Source organism: Poecilia reticulata, chromosome 3 (genome assembly GCF_904066995.2).
Source record: "Poecilia reticulata chromosome 3, P_reticulata-male-v2, whole genome shotgun sequence".
In the NCBI taxonomy this organism is placed as follows: domain Eukaryota; kingdom Metazoa; phylum Chordata; class Actinopteri; order Cyprinodontiformes; family Poeciliidae; genus Poecilia; species Poecilia reticulata.
In genome coordinates, this window is record NC_088832.1 from 23,006,788 (window position 1) to 23,023,066 (window position 16,279).

General features: G+C 41.6%; 1 protein-coding gene across 1 annotated transcript; it reads right to left on the bottom strand.

Moving 5' to 3' along the window:
- Positions 1 to 6,949: 6,949 nt before the first annotated feature.
- Positions 6,950 to 16,277, bottom strand: rhoua (ras homolog family member Ua). The gene is made up of 4 exons (XM_081605271.1): positions 15,763 to 16,277; positions 14,938 to 14,996; positions 12,468 to 12,656; positions 6,950 to 10,813 (listed from the first exon to the last, which is right to left on the bottom strand). Exons 1-4 carry the CDS (start codon positions 16,016 to 16,018, stop codon positions 10,529 to 10,531), a joined length of 789 nt encoding a protein of 262 aa, XP_081461397.1. The 5' UTR covers positions 16,019 to 16,277; the 3' UTR covers positions 6,950 to 10,528.
- Between the last annotated feature and the right edge of the window lie 2 nt (positions 16,278 to 16,279).

Below are 16,279 nucleotides of genomic sequence, written 5' to 3' on the forward strand. Positions count from 1 at the left end.
ACAGTGAGCTGAAACATGACGATTTCTACCCCTATAAAGCTGTGAATGACACTAAGTTAAAATAATATAATGTTTAAAAAATTGAAATAAAAATTGAGGAAATGGCTTTCAGGTTCCTCCATTGTTCCTCTTACAGTTAATTTCATCAGGACACAAGACATGTCTTCAAAAACTTTGTCCCTGAGGGCTTTTAAAACTAATCTATTTTTTATGTGACTTTTGGGGTAATTACTTTTTCCTTTCAGCTCATGACTGTACGTTAAAAACTTTGGATTGACTTATCAGCTTCAGCAGGACCACCAGCAGGCCTTTTACTTTTGTTTTGGGGATGATGTAAACAGTGGGCAGAGTAATTATACTCCAGTAAGACTAGCACTACTTCAGCATATTTTTACTAAAGTAAAAGTAAGAAGCAATCATCCACGAAATTACTAAAATAAGAGTAAAAAAGTATTTGGTAAAAAGTCTACTCAAGTACTGAGTAACTGATGAAATTATTAGTAATTTAATATTTTAAAATTACATTATCAGACGGACCAAAATATGAAGTTAAAAAATGTTGTATTTTAAGGACAAAAATGACAGTGACTTATATAAATAACAAAAATAATAAAATCAGGCAAAAGAAAATGTTTTCAAATCAGTTTCTTTCAATATAAAACTTATGAACATTCTGAGTCTGGTGAATTTTTGATCAAAACATGTTTGTTCTTCATTCGGTGGGTAGAAAATCCAGAAATTTTACTCAAGTAAAAGTAGTGATACTTCATGATAAAATTACTAAAGTAAATGTAAAACGTACAGTGTAGTAAAAATACTCCTAACAGAAAATTTTAGAAAAAAAGTTACTCAAATAAATGTAACTGAGTAAATGTAACCAGTCACAATACAACTTTGGTTTTTGGCAACAAGGTAATGTTTTTTGGTGTCTGGAAATTAGGCTTTTCAAAAACCTCATGAATGTAACAAATCAGCAGATACTGCCCCTCACCTAGTAACCCCAGTGAAGCCCAGCCCGTTACCTAGCAACCCACATGAAGTCTTCCCCGTCACCTAGCAACCCAAGCTGAGCTCCAGCACATTGGTCAGCTGGTTTTACCGCTGTGTGCGCTGTGTATTGACTCCTGGTTAAGACAAGTGTTTTGTTGTTGACTTACCAGCCAGAAACCACTTGTTGCTTTCTTCATTCATAATGTTGAATTAGCAGAAGCTAAAGCTACTTAAAAGAAGCTGTATAAATCATCAGCAGAAGCAGTTAAACAATTTGCTGTTTTGTAAACATTCACACCACAAAATGAGAAACTGCTCATGCTGTATCGACAGATTATCGAAGAAAATGTTCGCTGTGTTTACATGAAAACTCAGTTCCTTTTGGTTAATTATGTTTTAGTAACTGTTGCTACTTTCTGTTAATTTGGTTGGGTTTTTTTTTTGTATCCATTTCGTTTTCTCCCCCATGTGTTTGCTTTCTCCACTCTAACTTTCTTTCGCTACTTTAAGTAGACACATCGGCTCCCACACAGCAGCTGCCTGGACACACACACACGCACACACACACACACACATCGATTGAATTTACAGCTTGTTAGAAAACAGAGGGTTGTATTTCAGCTTTGCTTGTAAAGCACTGGTGTCACTCCACCTTTTTTATATTACGTAACAACACACGCACACACACAGAGGCTATAAAGTTATACAATCAGCCAGAACTGAATCTTTAAACTGTGATTTGAATGCTGGCAGCTTTTGCACAATTTAAATATATATGTGTTTACTCTATGTTTTCCTTTTCAGAATAAATTATAAAACTTATTTTGTGTGTTTTTTCCCTGCCTTCCTGTACATGGAAAATTAAATAAAAAAGTAACAGTTAAACTTTCTGGCTAAATATTCATGTATTTTCGAGTTTGGTTTGGGTAATCATATGTTTTATTAAATTAAACTTAGATAAAATATCTGCAAAGCATGATGTTGGAAACCAGTTATGAAAAGATTTATTTTAGCGATTTTGCTGCTTTATAAAAACTGCAGCATCATTGTACTGCCTTTAAAGGCCCTTTAGCTTTGTTTGTGGGAATTTATTTATTTATTTTTGACATTTTAAGTGAGAATGTGTCATTGATTTGTAGCAGATTTAAAAACACGTAAGAAGTCGTCCTCTTCTTGTTCTTAATTTGTACCAGGGAGCTTTGACTGGAGCTCAAAGGACAGTCGGTGTAACCAGAACAAAGTCGGTCTTCTCATGATTCGCTGCTGTCAGATAACGCAGTGAATCACATACACAATGCGTCCCAGAAGAAAAACAGACCCCTCACCAGACACCACTTGACAGCCTTCAAAATAAAGCTCTTGCATAACAACGGCTGCCTGGAAGCAGCGAGTCTCCTCACAGTGATTCAGACTGAAGTCAGGTGACTTTCTGTGTGTGTGCACTTGTGTTTGTGTCTTCACGTCCTCAAGCGTGGCTTGCATCTGTCCTGATGTTCAGCTGAGCGCAGCATGGTTGTTTGACTTTGAAAAGCAAGCGCCACAGCACCAAAACTACTCAGAAGCCAAGTTTGAGCTAAAAATGAAAGGAAACAATCAAAATACTGAGCAAAAACACAACATCTTACCCAGTATCTTTAGTCTAGTTTTCAGTGCAAACATCTTAATACATTTGAAATAATACGAAATTAACTTACAGTCTTTCAGCAAGGTATAGGAGCGTGTTTTAAGTCAGTAATTCCTTAATATTGGTGAAAAAGAACTAGTTCCACAAGCAGATTACTTAACTTATAACAAGAAAAAAATGTCTTGTTATAAGTGAATTTACCAGCCAGTGGAACTAAAACTTTTTCATCAATATAAAGAAATTATTAACTTAAAACACGCTCTTATATCTTGCTGAAACTTATTTCAAATGTATTAAGATATTTGCACTGAAAACCAGACTAGAAATACTTGTGTTTTTGCAGTGAAGGTGTTTTATTTTAGAAACTTTTTACAGGATAATTTCATTTAGATGTTTTTTGTTGTTGTTTTTTTTGTTTTTAGAAATGATTAAGTCATTTTGGTAGAGAAATAACATAACACTTACGGTAAACTTGTTCATCTTATCTCATGGTGGTACAAGGTTACTCTGAGCTCTGAACACTCACACTTTGGCATTGTACAGTAAAGACAGCTTATCTACAAATTTACTCCTTTTTCATAAGAAAAATGTATTCAGTACTTTTCAAGCTGGCTTTCGCCCACACCTGATTAAAGTTTTGACACAAATGCGGCTACTGGAAAATCGGGTCCAGAATGTTTGATGCCGAACTGGTTCAGATGTAATTTGGTAAACTAGAACTAACTAACCAACCAACCAACTAGCCAGCCAGCCAACCAACCAACCAACCAACCAACCAACCAACCAACCAACCAACCAACTCCATCCATCCATCCATTTTCTGCCGGGTCACGGGGGCAGCAGCTTCAGAAGGGAGTCCCTGACTTCCCTCTCCCCAGCCACTTCTTAGACCATAGATGAGGGTGGGAACGTAGACCGACCGGTAAATCGAGAGCTTCGCTTTTTGACTCAGCTCTGTCTTCACCATGACGGACCGGTACAGCGCCCACTTCACAGCAGACGCTGCCCCAATCCCCCTGTCGATCTCCCGCCCCCTTCTTCCCTCATTCGTGAACAAGATCCCCAGATTCTTAAACTCCTCCACTTGAGGCAGGACGACCCTCCTGACCCGGAGAAGGCACTCTACCCTTTTCCGGCTCAAGATCATGGCCTTGGATTTGGAGGCACTGAGAGTCATCCTGGCCGCTTCACATTCGGCCGCGAACCCCTCCAGCAATGCTGCAGATCACAATCTGATGAAGCCAACAGGACCACATTATCCGCAAAAAGCAGAGATGCTTTTTGCAAGGCCACCAAAACGGCTGCGCCTAGAAATTCTGTCCATGAAAGTAATGAACAGAATCGGTGACAAAGGACAGCCTTGGTGGAGTCCAACTCTCACTGGAAACGAACCCGATTTAGTGCCGGCAATGCGGACCAGACTCTGACACCATTCATACAGGGACCTGACAGCCCGTATCAAAGGGCCCGTACCCCATACTCCCAGAGAACCCCCCTGGAGACACAGTCGAACGCCTTCTCCAAGTCCACAAAACACATGTAGACTGGTTGGGCGAACTCCCATGCACCCTCCAGGACCCTGCTGAGGGTGTAGAGCTGGTCCAGTGTTCCACGACCAGGACGAAAACCACACTGCTCTTCCTGAATCCGAGGTTCGACTATCCGACGGACCCTCCTCTCCAGGACCCCTGAATAGACCTTACCAGGGAGGCTTAAGAGTGTGACCCCTGTAATTGGAGCACACCCTCCGGTCCCCCTTTTTAAACAGGGGGACCACCACCCCAGTCTGCCAGTCCAGGGGAACTGCCCCCGATGTCCATGCGATATTGCAGAGTCGCGTGAGCCAACACAACCCAACATCCAGAGCCTTAAGGAACTCCGGGCGGATCTCATCCACCCCCGGGGCCCTGCCACCGAGGAGCTTTTTGACCACCTCGGCGACCTCGTCCCCAGAGATTGGAGAGCCCAAGAGTCCTCAGGCTCAGCTTCCTCAACAGAAGGCATGTTGGTGGGATTGAGGAGGTCTTTGAAGTATTCCGCCCACCGGCCCACAACGTCCCGAGTTGAGGTCAGCAGCACCATCCCCACTATAAACAGTGTTGGTGCTGCACTGCTTCCCCCTCCTGAGACGCCGGATGGTGGACCAGAATCGCCTCAAAGCCGTACGGAAGTCTGTCTCCATGGCCTTCAAACTCCTCCCACGCCCGAGTTTTTGCCTCAGCGACAACCCGAGCCGCATGCCGCTTCGCCCTCAGGTACCCATCAACTGCTTCTGGAGTCCCACAGGCCAAAAAGGCCCGGTAGGACTCCTTCTTCAGCTTGACAGCATCCCTCACCGAAGGTGTCCACCAACGGGTTCGAGGGTTGCCGCGCGACAGGCACCAACAACCTTGCGGCCGCAGCTCCGATAGGCCGCCTCGGCAATGGAGGTACGGAACATGGTCCACTCAGACTCAATGTCCCCACCTCCCCCGGAACGTGTTCGAAGTTCTGCCGGATGAGAGTTGAAGCTCCGTCTCACAGGGGACTCCGCCAGACGTTCCCAGCAGACCCTCACACGTTTGGGCCTGCCAGGTCTGACCGGCTTCCTCCCACCACCGGAGCCAACTCACCACCAGGTAGTGGTCAGTGGACAGCTCCGCACCTCTCTTCACCGAGTGTCCAAGACATACGGCCGCAATCCGATGAACGATGACAAAGTCAATCATGCTGCGCCTAGGGTCCTGGTGCCAAGTGCACATATGGACGCCCTTATGCCTGAACATGGTGTTCGTGATGGACAATCCGTGACGAGCACAGAAGTCCAACAACAGAACACCACTTGTTCAGATCGGGGGCCGTTCCTCCCAACCACGCCCTCCAGGTCTCACTGTCATTGCCCACGTGAGCGTTGAAGTCCCCAGTAGAACAAGGGAGTCCCCAGGAGGGGCACTCTCCAGTACCCCTCTAAGGACTCCAAGAAGGGTGGGTAATCTGAACTGCCGTTCGGCCCGTAAGCACAACAACAGTCAGAACCCGTCCCCCCACCCGTAGGCGGAGGGAGGCTACCCTCTCGTTCACCGGGGTAACCCCAACATACAGGCGCCAAGATGGGGGGGCAACAAGTATGCCCACTCCAGCCCGGCGCCTCTCACCGTGGGCAACTCCAGAGTGGAAGTACGTCCAGCCCCTCTCAAGGAGACTGGTTCCAGAACCAGAGCCATGCGTCGAGGTGAGGCCGACTATTTCTAGCCGGAACCTCTCAACCTCGCACACTAGCTCCGGTTCCTTCCCCACCAGAGAGGTGACATTCCACGTCCCAAGAGCCAGCTTCTGCAGCCGAGGATCAGACCGTCAGGGTCCCCTCCCTCGGCTGCCGCCCGTAACACAATGCACCCGACCCCTTTGGCACCTCCGACAGGTGGTGAGCCCATTGGAAGGGGACCCACATCTCCTCTTCGGGCTGAGCCCGGCCGGGCTCCGTGGGTAAAAGCCCGGCCACCAGGTGCTTGCCATCGTGCCCCACCTCCAGGCCTGGCTTCAGAGTGGGGCCCCGGTGACCCACGTCCGGGCGAGAGAAAGCTAGATCCAAAGTTTGTCTCCATCATAAGGGGTCTTCGGGCTGCGCTTTGTCTGGTTCCTCACCTATACCTGTCTACCTTGGGTGACCCTACCAGGGGCATAAAGCCCCAGACAGCATAGCTTCTAGGATCATTGGGACACTCAAACCCCTCCACCACGATAAGGTGGCAGCCCAAGGAGGAGAACTAGAACCCCTTTGTGTCATTTTGAATGTTAGCAGATAAAGATCACATGTGGGGTTCCTCAAGACTCTAATCTTGGGCCACTTTTATTCAACATCTATAAGCTCTTCCAGCTTAAAGAGTATTAAAACGTTTGATGCCAAAAGGCAAAAGTTGCAGATTTAGAGAGCATTTAGCTAAACACCATAAACCAGTAAAGAGTCCTGACCAAAACCAAGAAAATGGATCCAATTACACCAGTTATTAAATCACTGCATGTCTTGAGCGCAAATATATTTCAGAGTTGCTTCACAGACATGAACCATTTAGTTTGTTTTTTAACAGACTTATTGATGTAGTGTTCCCAGGACCAGAATTAAAGAAACTGAGATGTGCACGTAACTCCTTTAAATCTTTTAAAACATTAACTATCTCACTTATTAATAATGTGTTTTAAATTTGTATTTTAATCTTAGTCTCTATGTTCACTTTTATTATTCTTTATTTCTTAATTTTATTCTATATTTTTTTGTCTTTTATTGCCTTCTATATTATTGATGGTACAAATCAACCTCCTCAACAGGTTTCAGCTCTTACCAACATACCACACGTCTTTATTACAAATATTCTTTATTTCTCAGAGTATAACAGATTTGTACAAACACATCCTCCTTTTACTGAAATTTCCAAGTTAACGACAAGCTTGACATGAGCAGACTGCAGCAGCGCATCGTCAGTTTTTGTTTTTTAACCAGTGAAAACAGGAGTGGTGGTTCACACAGGCCGCGTTCGGCTGGTTTTCTGAAAGAGGCTCTGAGCTGGTGTCCCCTGTAAGATGTGTAAATCCTCAGATTAGATATCTGAGTCACAGAGTCACAGGACGTGAACTGGGCCAGACTCAGAAAGGGCTTACAGTGGCAGTAGCCCAGGGCTCCACTTTTTGGGGGACCCCAAAGATTTTTGTAATGAATTAATGTTTTACATTGTGGCTTATATAAAACTCATAAGCCCATCTGAAATGTGTTGTCTTGGTATTGTTTGATTGATATTTTTGTTAATGTACACAAAACTCAAATATTTGAAAATTCTGAACTTATAGTGCATCTATTTGGGACCAACATGGAGCCATCAACTGTAGTTTCCATGTGTAAATGCTTGTTTTTTTGTTGTTGCTGTTTTTTGGATAGGGTACCAAAACCGGCTCTAGCCCCAGGCCCTTATCCTTCTAAATCCAGCCCTGGACATAGACAAATACAATGAGCAGGTTCATTTTGTGCCCTAAATCAGACATATTTATATGAATTTTTGTGTTCCTTTGCTTCACATCCAGTGAGACCAAACACCAGCTGGCTGACGCCACATCTCTGAGTCACGTATTAAACATCGCCAGCGTACAGCGGGGGCCCGTCACAACAACACCCAGTAAATCAAAGTCACAGATTTATGAAGTTTTAGCTCTCACACAGTTCTGCAAACCTCAACAACAGCAACAAAGAATAATTATGCTTTACTTTCAACAAAACAGAAAAACCCCAACATCCATCACATCTGTTTTCTGTCTCCACGTTCAGATAGCCATCTGCTCTACGTTACGAAGCCCTTAGTCTGCCATCCTGCTGCAACGCCGCGCTGCAGCAACCACCTGAGAGGAAGTCAAAACAGGGGAAACCCTCTGACCTTTCATAACCTCAAAAGCTGGCGTCACGAGTGAATTCGTGCAAGCGTTGTAGCGCGTTGCATTGCTTAGTTATCTGTTGGGATCAGAGTAGTTCCTGTGGTGATTAAATAAAGCAGAATCTACGGGATCACAGTATTTGAAAGTTTAAAACGTGAGCATCTTCAGGTCATTTTAAGATACAAGCCAGGCGTTTTCTGCTGATTGACACGGAAAGACAAGACAGAACATGGTTAACGCCACTAAGACATTTAAACCGGAGTGAATTAAGTAACTTCTGTTAAACTTGACACAGGAAATGCCAGCTATCATAAGAGTGTGTGACCTTTAGCCCACTTAGCTCCACAAGACAAATGACCTATTATGCCTTTTCTCCCTGCAACACACAAAGCATTTGCTATCAGCAGTTAAACGTCCACACAGTGAACCCATTGAGTTGTGTTAGAAACAGCTTCCACCGAGAGAAACCAACGAATCCAACTTTCAACAAAAATCTTAGCTTAACGTGGCAGCATGGCTGAAACGGTTAATCGGATTAATCGTGATCATTGAATTTATCGTTAACTAACTTAGTAATCAATCCTTTACTGGAGCATACAGACTCAAAAAAAAGGCAATTTTCTGAAAGAACAGGGTAGTCAAAGCAGGAATTAAGTCAAAGCTGTACAAAAATATATACATTTGGCATTTAAGATTTAAAAAAGACTTTTATTTGTAAATATGTTTTACCTAGAACTCTTCAAGTGGCAGGTTTAGCTTCACCTGGTTCAAATTCTGTGAAACAAAATCTCATATTAATCCCTTTTTGCTGTCCAATGATTAATTTAAAAAATAGTCAATAGATCAGCTACATTTTAGACATTAAGTTGATTAAAAAAGGGCTGAGCTTTTCACATGCTTGTATCTTTTTAGTTGCAGATGCATCCTTTGCTACAAGTAAAATAATGCTATTACTGCATTTCAGGCAATACAATGTTTGCCTTTTTATTTAAAAACAGACTTAAAATGTTTGTTTATTTGCATCTTTTGATGCATTGTTATCTCCTCTATTGACTTAGAGGGGGCTGGACATAAATGCCCATCGCACTTTTTATATTTTCATCTGTCGAAACAAACTGAAACGGTGCTTTACTTTTGTTCTTCCTATCGATGCCCCACTGCATGTTGGTCTGTCGCATAAAATAAAAAACATTAACGTTGTGATTTTCATTTGATGAAATATTAGAAAGTTGATGAAATATTAGAAAGAGAAAACCGCCAGGTTTATAGATTATTGATGCGTTATAGACACAGTGTCTATAACGTGTCAGTAACTAACAATAATATCCAGTAATATAACAGAGAAAAGGGGTTTTTCTTAAGAAATAAAGATAGCAAAATGTATTAAGAATTAATTATAGCTAATTTTAGATTTAACCATGGAGGATCTGATTCAGCAAACGCTCATTGTCAAGTCTGAAAGGATAAATCGCATGTAGCAGTGGAAATGTTTGGTACCACTTTGTTTTAAGTTATAAGTCAAACACGTGCAGAAGAAACGATCCCGTTTTCACAGCTGACCAACTTGAACCGGCTTCGCTCTGTTTTCACTGTCAGTCCTGATGAGTTTGAGAGGAAAAGATGATAAATTACCTTCCAATATGGAGACATGAAATAGTTTGTTTGCTGCTACAGAAAAAAAAAGATATAAAGAATGTGGGTTGTTTGGAAATCTCAGTTTTGATCAAAGCGGGAACAGTTTGTGACTTCTGATAAGACAAAAATGTGCATGAGTTCGTATCAAGATTAGATATGATTTGAGCTCTTGCATAAAAATAAAAAATAAAGCCTGAATTTGGTACAAATTGTTCTGTTTAAGACCAAACTAAAAGCTGATTCAGAAACGTGTAAAATCAGGATGCGGTTCCTCAGCGAGTCCTCTGATCAGAGTAACAATGGCTCCGGTCTGAATTAACGTCAAGACGGACGGACTTGTTTTGACTTCTTGGTGACTTCTTGTGATCATGTCTGGGTCATAAAATCCTCCGTGACAAAGTCTGCTCCGAGGGCGACTCTCTTTCTCGCAGCAGCTCTTTCTGATCTTATTTTAAACCAATTCAGAATTGGGAACAATTTACAGTCGGCTGACAGTGTGTTGTTTGGCTTAGATCATCGATTATAATAATTATATCCAACAAAGATTCCAGTTTTCCTTTGGGATGCATAAAAAGGCAGAATAAATTTATACCAAGAGGGTTGTTTTGTCTGTTGTTTTAATTTTTCTTCAGTATTTTTGGACCAGAAATCCAGAGAAAAGCAACCTGGGTATGACTCTGTCACATCTTTTACTGGTCGCAGAACAGAACTGGTGTTTAACCAGTCTAAGTGAATAAACACCAGAGAATCCTCCAGGCGACTCAAAATAGAAGCTCAGTAGTAAATCTCATCCACAATATTCCACGTTCCAGTCAAGATTTATGTGGTTTTCTTTAAAACTCCAGCCCAGAATCAGAGCCGGATCCAGTCCCCAGGTCTGCTTTACGCCACGCAGCAGTACCGTTTCCACCAGGACTTAGACAGACTCTTCATCTTGTCCGGGGTCTGCCTCGCCTTCATTCGGTGCTTCTGTTTGCCTCTCGAGCGTTTCCGTGAGCCGTATTTCTGCAGGCTGGCCAGGATGGCCGTGTCGAACACCTCCTTTAGGTTCTTCTGGGTCAGAGAGGAGCACTCCATGTAGGCCACCGCCCCGATCTCCATGGCACAGTCCCGGGCGTCAGAAGGGTCCACGGGCCGCTCCCGGTACTTCGCCAGGTCGATGAGCACCTGGAAGGAGTCGACAGCAGTTACCTTGGAGAACTATCCCCACTCCACAAACTGTTCCACGTTTTGTCACATTAGAGCCACAACATGCATCAAAAAGCCCTGTGTTAATTTAACTCTGAAGAGTGTGGACTATATAAACACTGAAAAAGTGTTAATATCAACTCTGTGGGAGTTAACAACATAATTCCCAGTGTTAATTTAACTCCCACGGAGTTGACATTAACACTTTTTTAGTGTTTATATAGGCCACACTCATCAGTGTTAAATTAACACTGGGCTTTTTGCTGTGCAGTTTGTGACAAGCCATGAAGAAGGAACAACCTTTCAGTCAAAAGGCAAAATGTGGCTAAAAACTAACAATGCAAATTTCCCTGGACGATATGAATCGCATAATATAATCATTGCCTATATTGATAGTTATTGATTAGTTTTTTTGTTTTAAGTATCTGAAATACTGCCAGTTTTACAGTTTTATTTTTAAGCAGTTATAAGGCAGAGTGGCGGAAACTTAAAATGCAGCTGCGCCAGTTACTGAACAAGCTGTTGCTAGGTAACCAAAGAATGAGTGAGTTGCTAGGTAACCAGAGTGAGTGAGTTGCTAGGTAACCAGAGAGTGAGTGAGTTGCTAGGTAACCAGAGAGTGAGTGAGTTGCTAGGTAACCAGAGAGTGAGTGAGTTGCTAGGTAACCAGAGAGTGAGTGAGTTGCTAGGTAACCAGAGTGAGTGAGTTGCTAGGTAACCAGAGAGTGAGTGAGTTAGTTGAGCAGCTGAAGCCTTTCCTCTGCCTACATACCAAAAAAGCTTTGCCTGAAAATTGCCTTCACTACTCCGTCTGGACTTTCTCCCACTGAAATTGATTTCGCCAGTCGAATTTAACCAATCAGAGAACAGAAGGAGAGATTGCGAACAATGACTTTGATTTTCTGCGCTGTAGTTTGTAGTTTAACCAGTGGCAGTGTTGGCTTTGTTTCCAAATGCTGAATTAGCAATAATGTTTGGATCGACACTTCTCTCTTTGCTTTGGAGGATGGTTGTTTACAGCGCAGGGAATATCCAATAAGCTTCTTAGGGTCGATCTGGCGCAATAAAGACGTCATGGACAAATGTTAGCAATTGGGTAAAGTCTAAAACTTCAACAGAGATCACTTTGATACCATGTTTGGGCCAGTGTAGATAGAAAAAAGAGTAACTTTCTGCCAAAAAATTCTGAAATTTTCTAGAAAAAACTGGAAAATTTTTAAGTTTTTTTCTGAAAACAAATTCTGAGGTTACTGTCAAAATGTCTGAGTTATTTTCTAGTAATTTTTGACTTTTCAAACTCAGAAAGTTCCATTTTCTTTCTCTAAATTTCTGAGATTAATCTCAAAACTTTATAGTTTGTTTTCAAGCAATTTTTGACTTGACTTTTTTTTTTTTTTTTTGCTATTTACAATGACCATACGTCATTGCAGTTCACACCTCCAACAAACAACTATTTTTGTAGTGAAGCATTGGACAAGGGGTTGTTTTTTTTTTACCAGGTTACCCAAAAATATATTTTCCAGGCTTTTGCAACTCTAGAGAGGCTTCCAGTTCTCATCCAGTTGTGTTTATATATTAACTATAACACCATCAGAGGCAGTATTTTTCTTATCGTTTGAGTAAACCTGTGTACCTTGACGTCTTCTCTGAGGTCGCACTGTGTCCCCACCAGGACGAGGGGAGCGAAGGGGGCGTGTTTACGGATCTCTGGGACCCATTTCTCTGGAACGTTCTGGAAGGAGGCGGGACTGACGACGCTGAAGCACAGCATGAAGACGTCTGCACTGGTGTAGCACAGCGGACGCAGCCTGTCAAACTCATCCTGGAAGGGACGAAACCAACCACGTCAGGCAAACTTTGGTTCAATGACAGAGATTCAGACACAAACAAATCAGCATATGTCTTCTAGTTCTGTATTTCTGTGAAATTAAAATCACACATTTAAATATATTTAATTGAAACTGCATATAATAGAACAGGGGTCAGCAACCTTTTCAATTCAGTTTTCCCCGTTGCTACAAAATAAAATGCTTAGAGGCACAAAAATATGCAATTGATATAAACATGTGCTAAATAAGTTGTATTTTGAAAATCTAGGAGAAACAAGGGAAATTTAAACTGACCTTCAACTGGTGTGAAGTATGAAAAATGCAAATGTTTAATTTAAAGCCACAACGTGATATTTTTTACCGATAGATGATTTAATTTGATTATTTCTCCTCTCAAAAACTCTTCCTCCTCTTCCTTGTAATCCTTTCTTCATCTGTGGTCCTATTTGTAATAGTAATATTGTTTATTCCCTTTATTTCTGTGCATACATCTTGTCTTTACATGTTGATAGTAGGGCTCTTGTACCATCTTCAACTGGGAATGATTTCTTTTCATCTCCAAAGCTCTTCATTTCCCTGCTGTGAGTCTAAAAGTATCTGTTTCTCTTATCAAACACGTGAAGCTCGGCATGCCGGGCGTATCTTGAGTTTCTTTCAGCCGAGAACAGCTGTTTCATAACCTCCGACCAGAAGCAGCTTGCCCACATGATATGGATCTTCTACTATCTTCTAAAGACAATCATCTGCTGCAGCTGTGGACAAAATGACATCACTTCCTGCCTGTGAGGGATTGTTTTTTTCCAGGGAAAGGCCCATCAAACACGGCTTCCTGGACAAGAACTGACCTCACTTATGACATTTTATAATTCCACTTCACTTTGTTCCAATGAAAAGCTCTGTTTGCTCTTTAGCAGTAAAACTAGAGGAAAACTCATCTGCCACTGTGTGAAAACGTCCCGGTGGACTTGTAACTAGACGGGGGGAAAACCATTCGAAAGCACAACCTCACAGTGTCCTATTTCAGCTCCAGACTTGTTTTATCCCTTCCCTTATGGGTCACACACATCCTGTGCTGCTTCACAGCACCAACCCTTAAAAACTTTAGAATGGAAAACAAAAACAAACATAAATGGGCTCTAACAACAGAGTAACCGCCCAACAACGCAATAAAGTCCAGCACATTTATGAAACCCTGAATTTTTAAAATAACTTTGTCACATTTAAACGTCAAAGTTTAACATGTTTTATTGGGATTTGATGAGATTTTTTTAGTAGTGAAAGGAAAATCAAACTTCCTTATTAAGATGTTTGAAAAACCTAAAAATGTGACTAAACCTGAATAACTAATTCTGCTGGACGATACATTTTCCCACAATGTATCGCAATAAATGATAATATTGTTGTTTTGAGAACATTTTCAAGTAATATAATGATAATTACAAAATGATGGAAGTTTGCTCTTTCAAATATCAATAAACTTAATGATGGAACTAGAAGATGTTTAAGTATCCAAAATAGATAAACAATATCATCAAAAACAATAAATAAAATAAAAACCACACACAACCAAAGCAATAAACGAAACCAATTCTCTGTAGACAAAATTGCTGTTCAAAAACATTAATTATTGAGCTCAGTTAAATTTATCATGGGATTAATTGATTCATTGCAGCCGGTTTAAGTTTGAAATGTCTTTGTATTCAGCCCCATTTACTCTAAAACCCAAAAATAAAATCCAATGCAAACAACAGACAACCCTAATTAATAAACAATCCACCTTTTTAGTCTCAGTCAGAGAAAAGCAAAAATAAATAAATAAATAAAAAGCCACAGCAGACTGATACTGTGTGGAAGATGCTACCACAAAACATGGTGGTGGCAGCATCATGCTGAGGGGTTGCTTTTCTGCCACTGGTCAGAGTTGAAGGTAAGATGGATGGGATTAAACACGGCCGGCGCAATTCTGTAAGAAAACCTGTTAGAAGCTGCAAAAGACTTGAAGCTTTTATGAGGTTTTTATGTGTTAGAATGGCCTAGTCAAAGTCCAAACCTAAATCCAACTGAGAACCCATTCACTGATGATAAGTTAAGGTACCTAAAATACGTACAGATGCTAAACACATGCCACACTTTTAAGATTTCCATCTGAAAGCTTCGTCTATATCCGTTTTAGGGCGATGAATTAGAAATGTTAGAGTTTGTGGTTAGAATGAGACGAATGTGAAGAAGTTGAGGGGGGTGAATATTTCTGTATGGACAGGTGTTTTCACTCACCTGTCCTGCTGTGTCACACAGCTGCAGCTTCACCGGCTGACCGTCCACTGACACCACCGCTGAGCAGAAACACAGGAATCATTAAAATGAGGCCAAAATTAGAAAAAGATTATTGAACAAATAAACTTTAAATCCAAATATCATGAGATAAAAAAATAATATACCATCATTCTTAACATAGAGTTATGATATATGTTTAAATTCACATTTACAGAGACAGTGAGATGTTTGTAGTATTTGTTAAATAATTACAGCTAAATGTAAAATAAAAACAGATTAGATTAGATTACATTTTTCTTCATAACGTTTTTCCTCGATCCATTACAGAGATGAATGGTTAGATTTACTCAGTTACATTTACTGGAGTAACTTTTAAATTACTTTTATGAGTCTGTACTTTTTACTTTTACTTGAGTAATTTTATTTCTACTTTTACTTGAATAAAATTTCTGGAATTTCTACCCACTGAATGAAAATCAGACATGTTTTACCCAAAAAATCTGACACAAACCTACAGATTTTATTAAAGTTTCATAAGTTTTATATTTAAAAACTGATTTGGCTTTTCTTCTTTTGCCTGATTTTACTATCTTATTTAGATGAACAATTTTGGTCTTTAAAATACCAACAATTCCACATAAATTCATATTTTGGTCTGTCTCGTGTTGTAATTTATAAATATTAAATGATTAATCGGTTACTTGAGCAAATACTTTTTCACTCTTATTTGAGTAATTTCTTGTATGGCTACTTTTTAATTTACTTGAGTAAAAATATCGCTACTCCTTCAGTTTTCGGGCTTCCTGCCCAGCTCTGCTCCTTTACCTGAGAAGTTGTCAAACGCCGTCGGGACGTACTCGGTGGGGTAGCCGTTGGTGGTGTAGCTGACCACCAGGCTGGTTTTCCCCACCGCTCCGTCCCCCACCAGCACACACTTCACCCGCCTCTCCGGAGCTGCCGCCCGCCGCGTCCTCCCTGCGGAACCCCCGTCCCTGCTCCGGACCCTGCGCGGCGGAACGGGCGGCGCGGGGGCCACCGGCGCCGGCTTGTAGCCCTCCTGGCAGGGAGAGGAGGGCGACATGGCGGGGATCAGTCCTCCTCGGTCGGGTCAGTTTTCACTCGGTCCATTCTTTTCCTCCACGGGGTCTAGTGACAATAAGCTGTCCGCTTCCTCTGGGCTTCCATGGTTCAAAACAGAGAAGCAGCCTGAACTTTTCTCTCTGGGGAGTCCGGACCTGAAATGCTGGAGTTACACAGTTCGGTGAATTATTAACCACAAAATCCCGATTTAAAAGAGGAGATTTAACTATCATTCAGTTGCAGTGAGTGTCCGTCCAGGCGT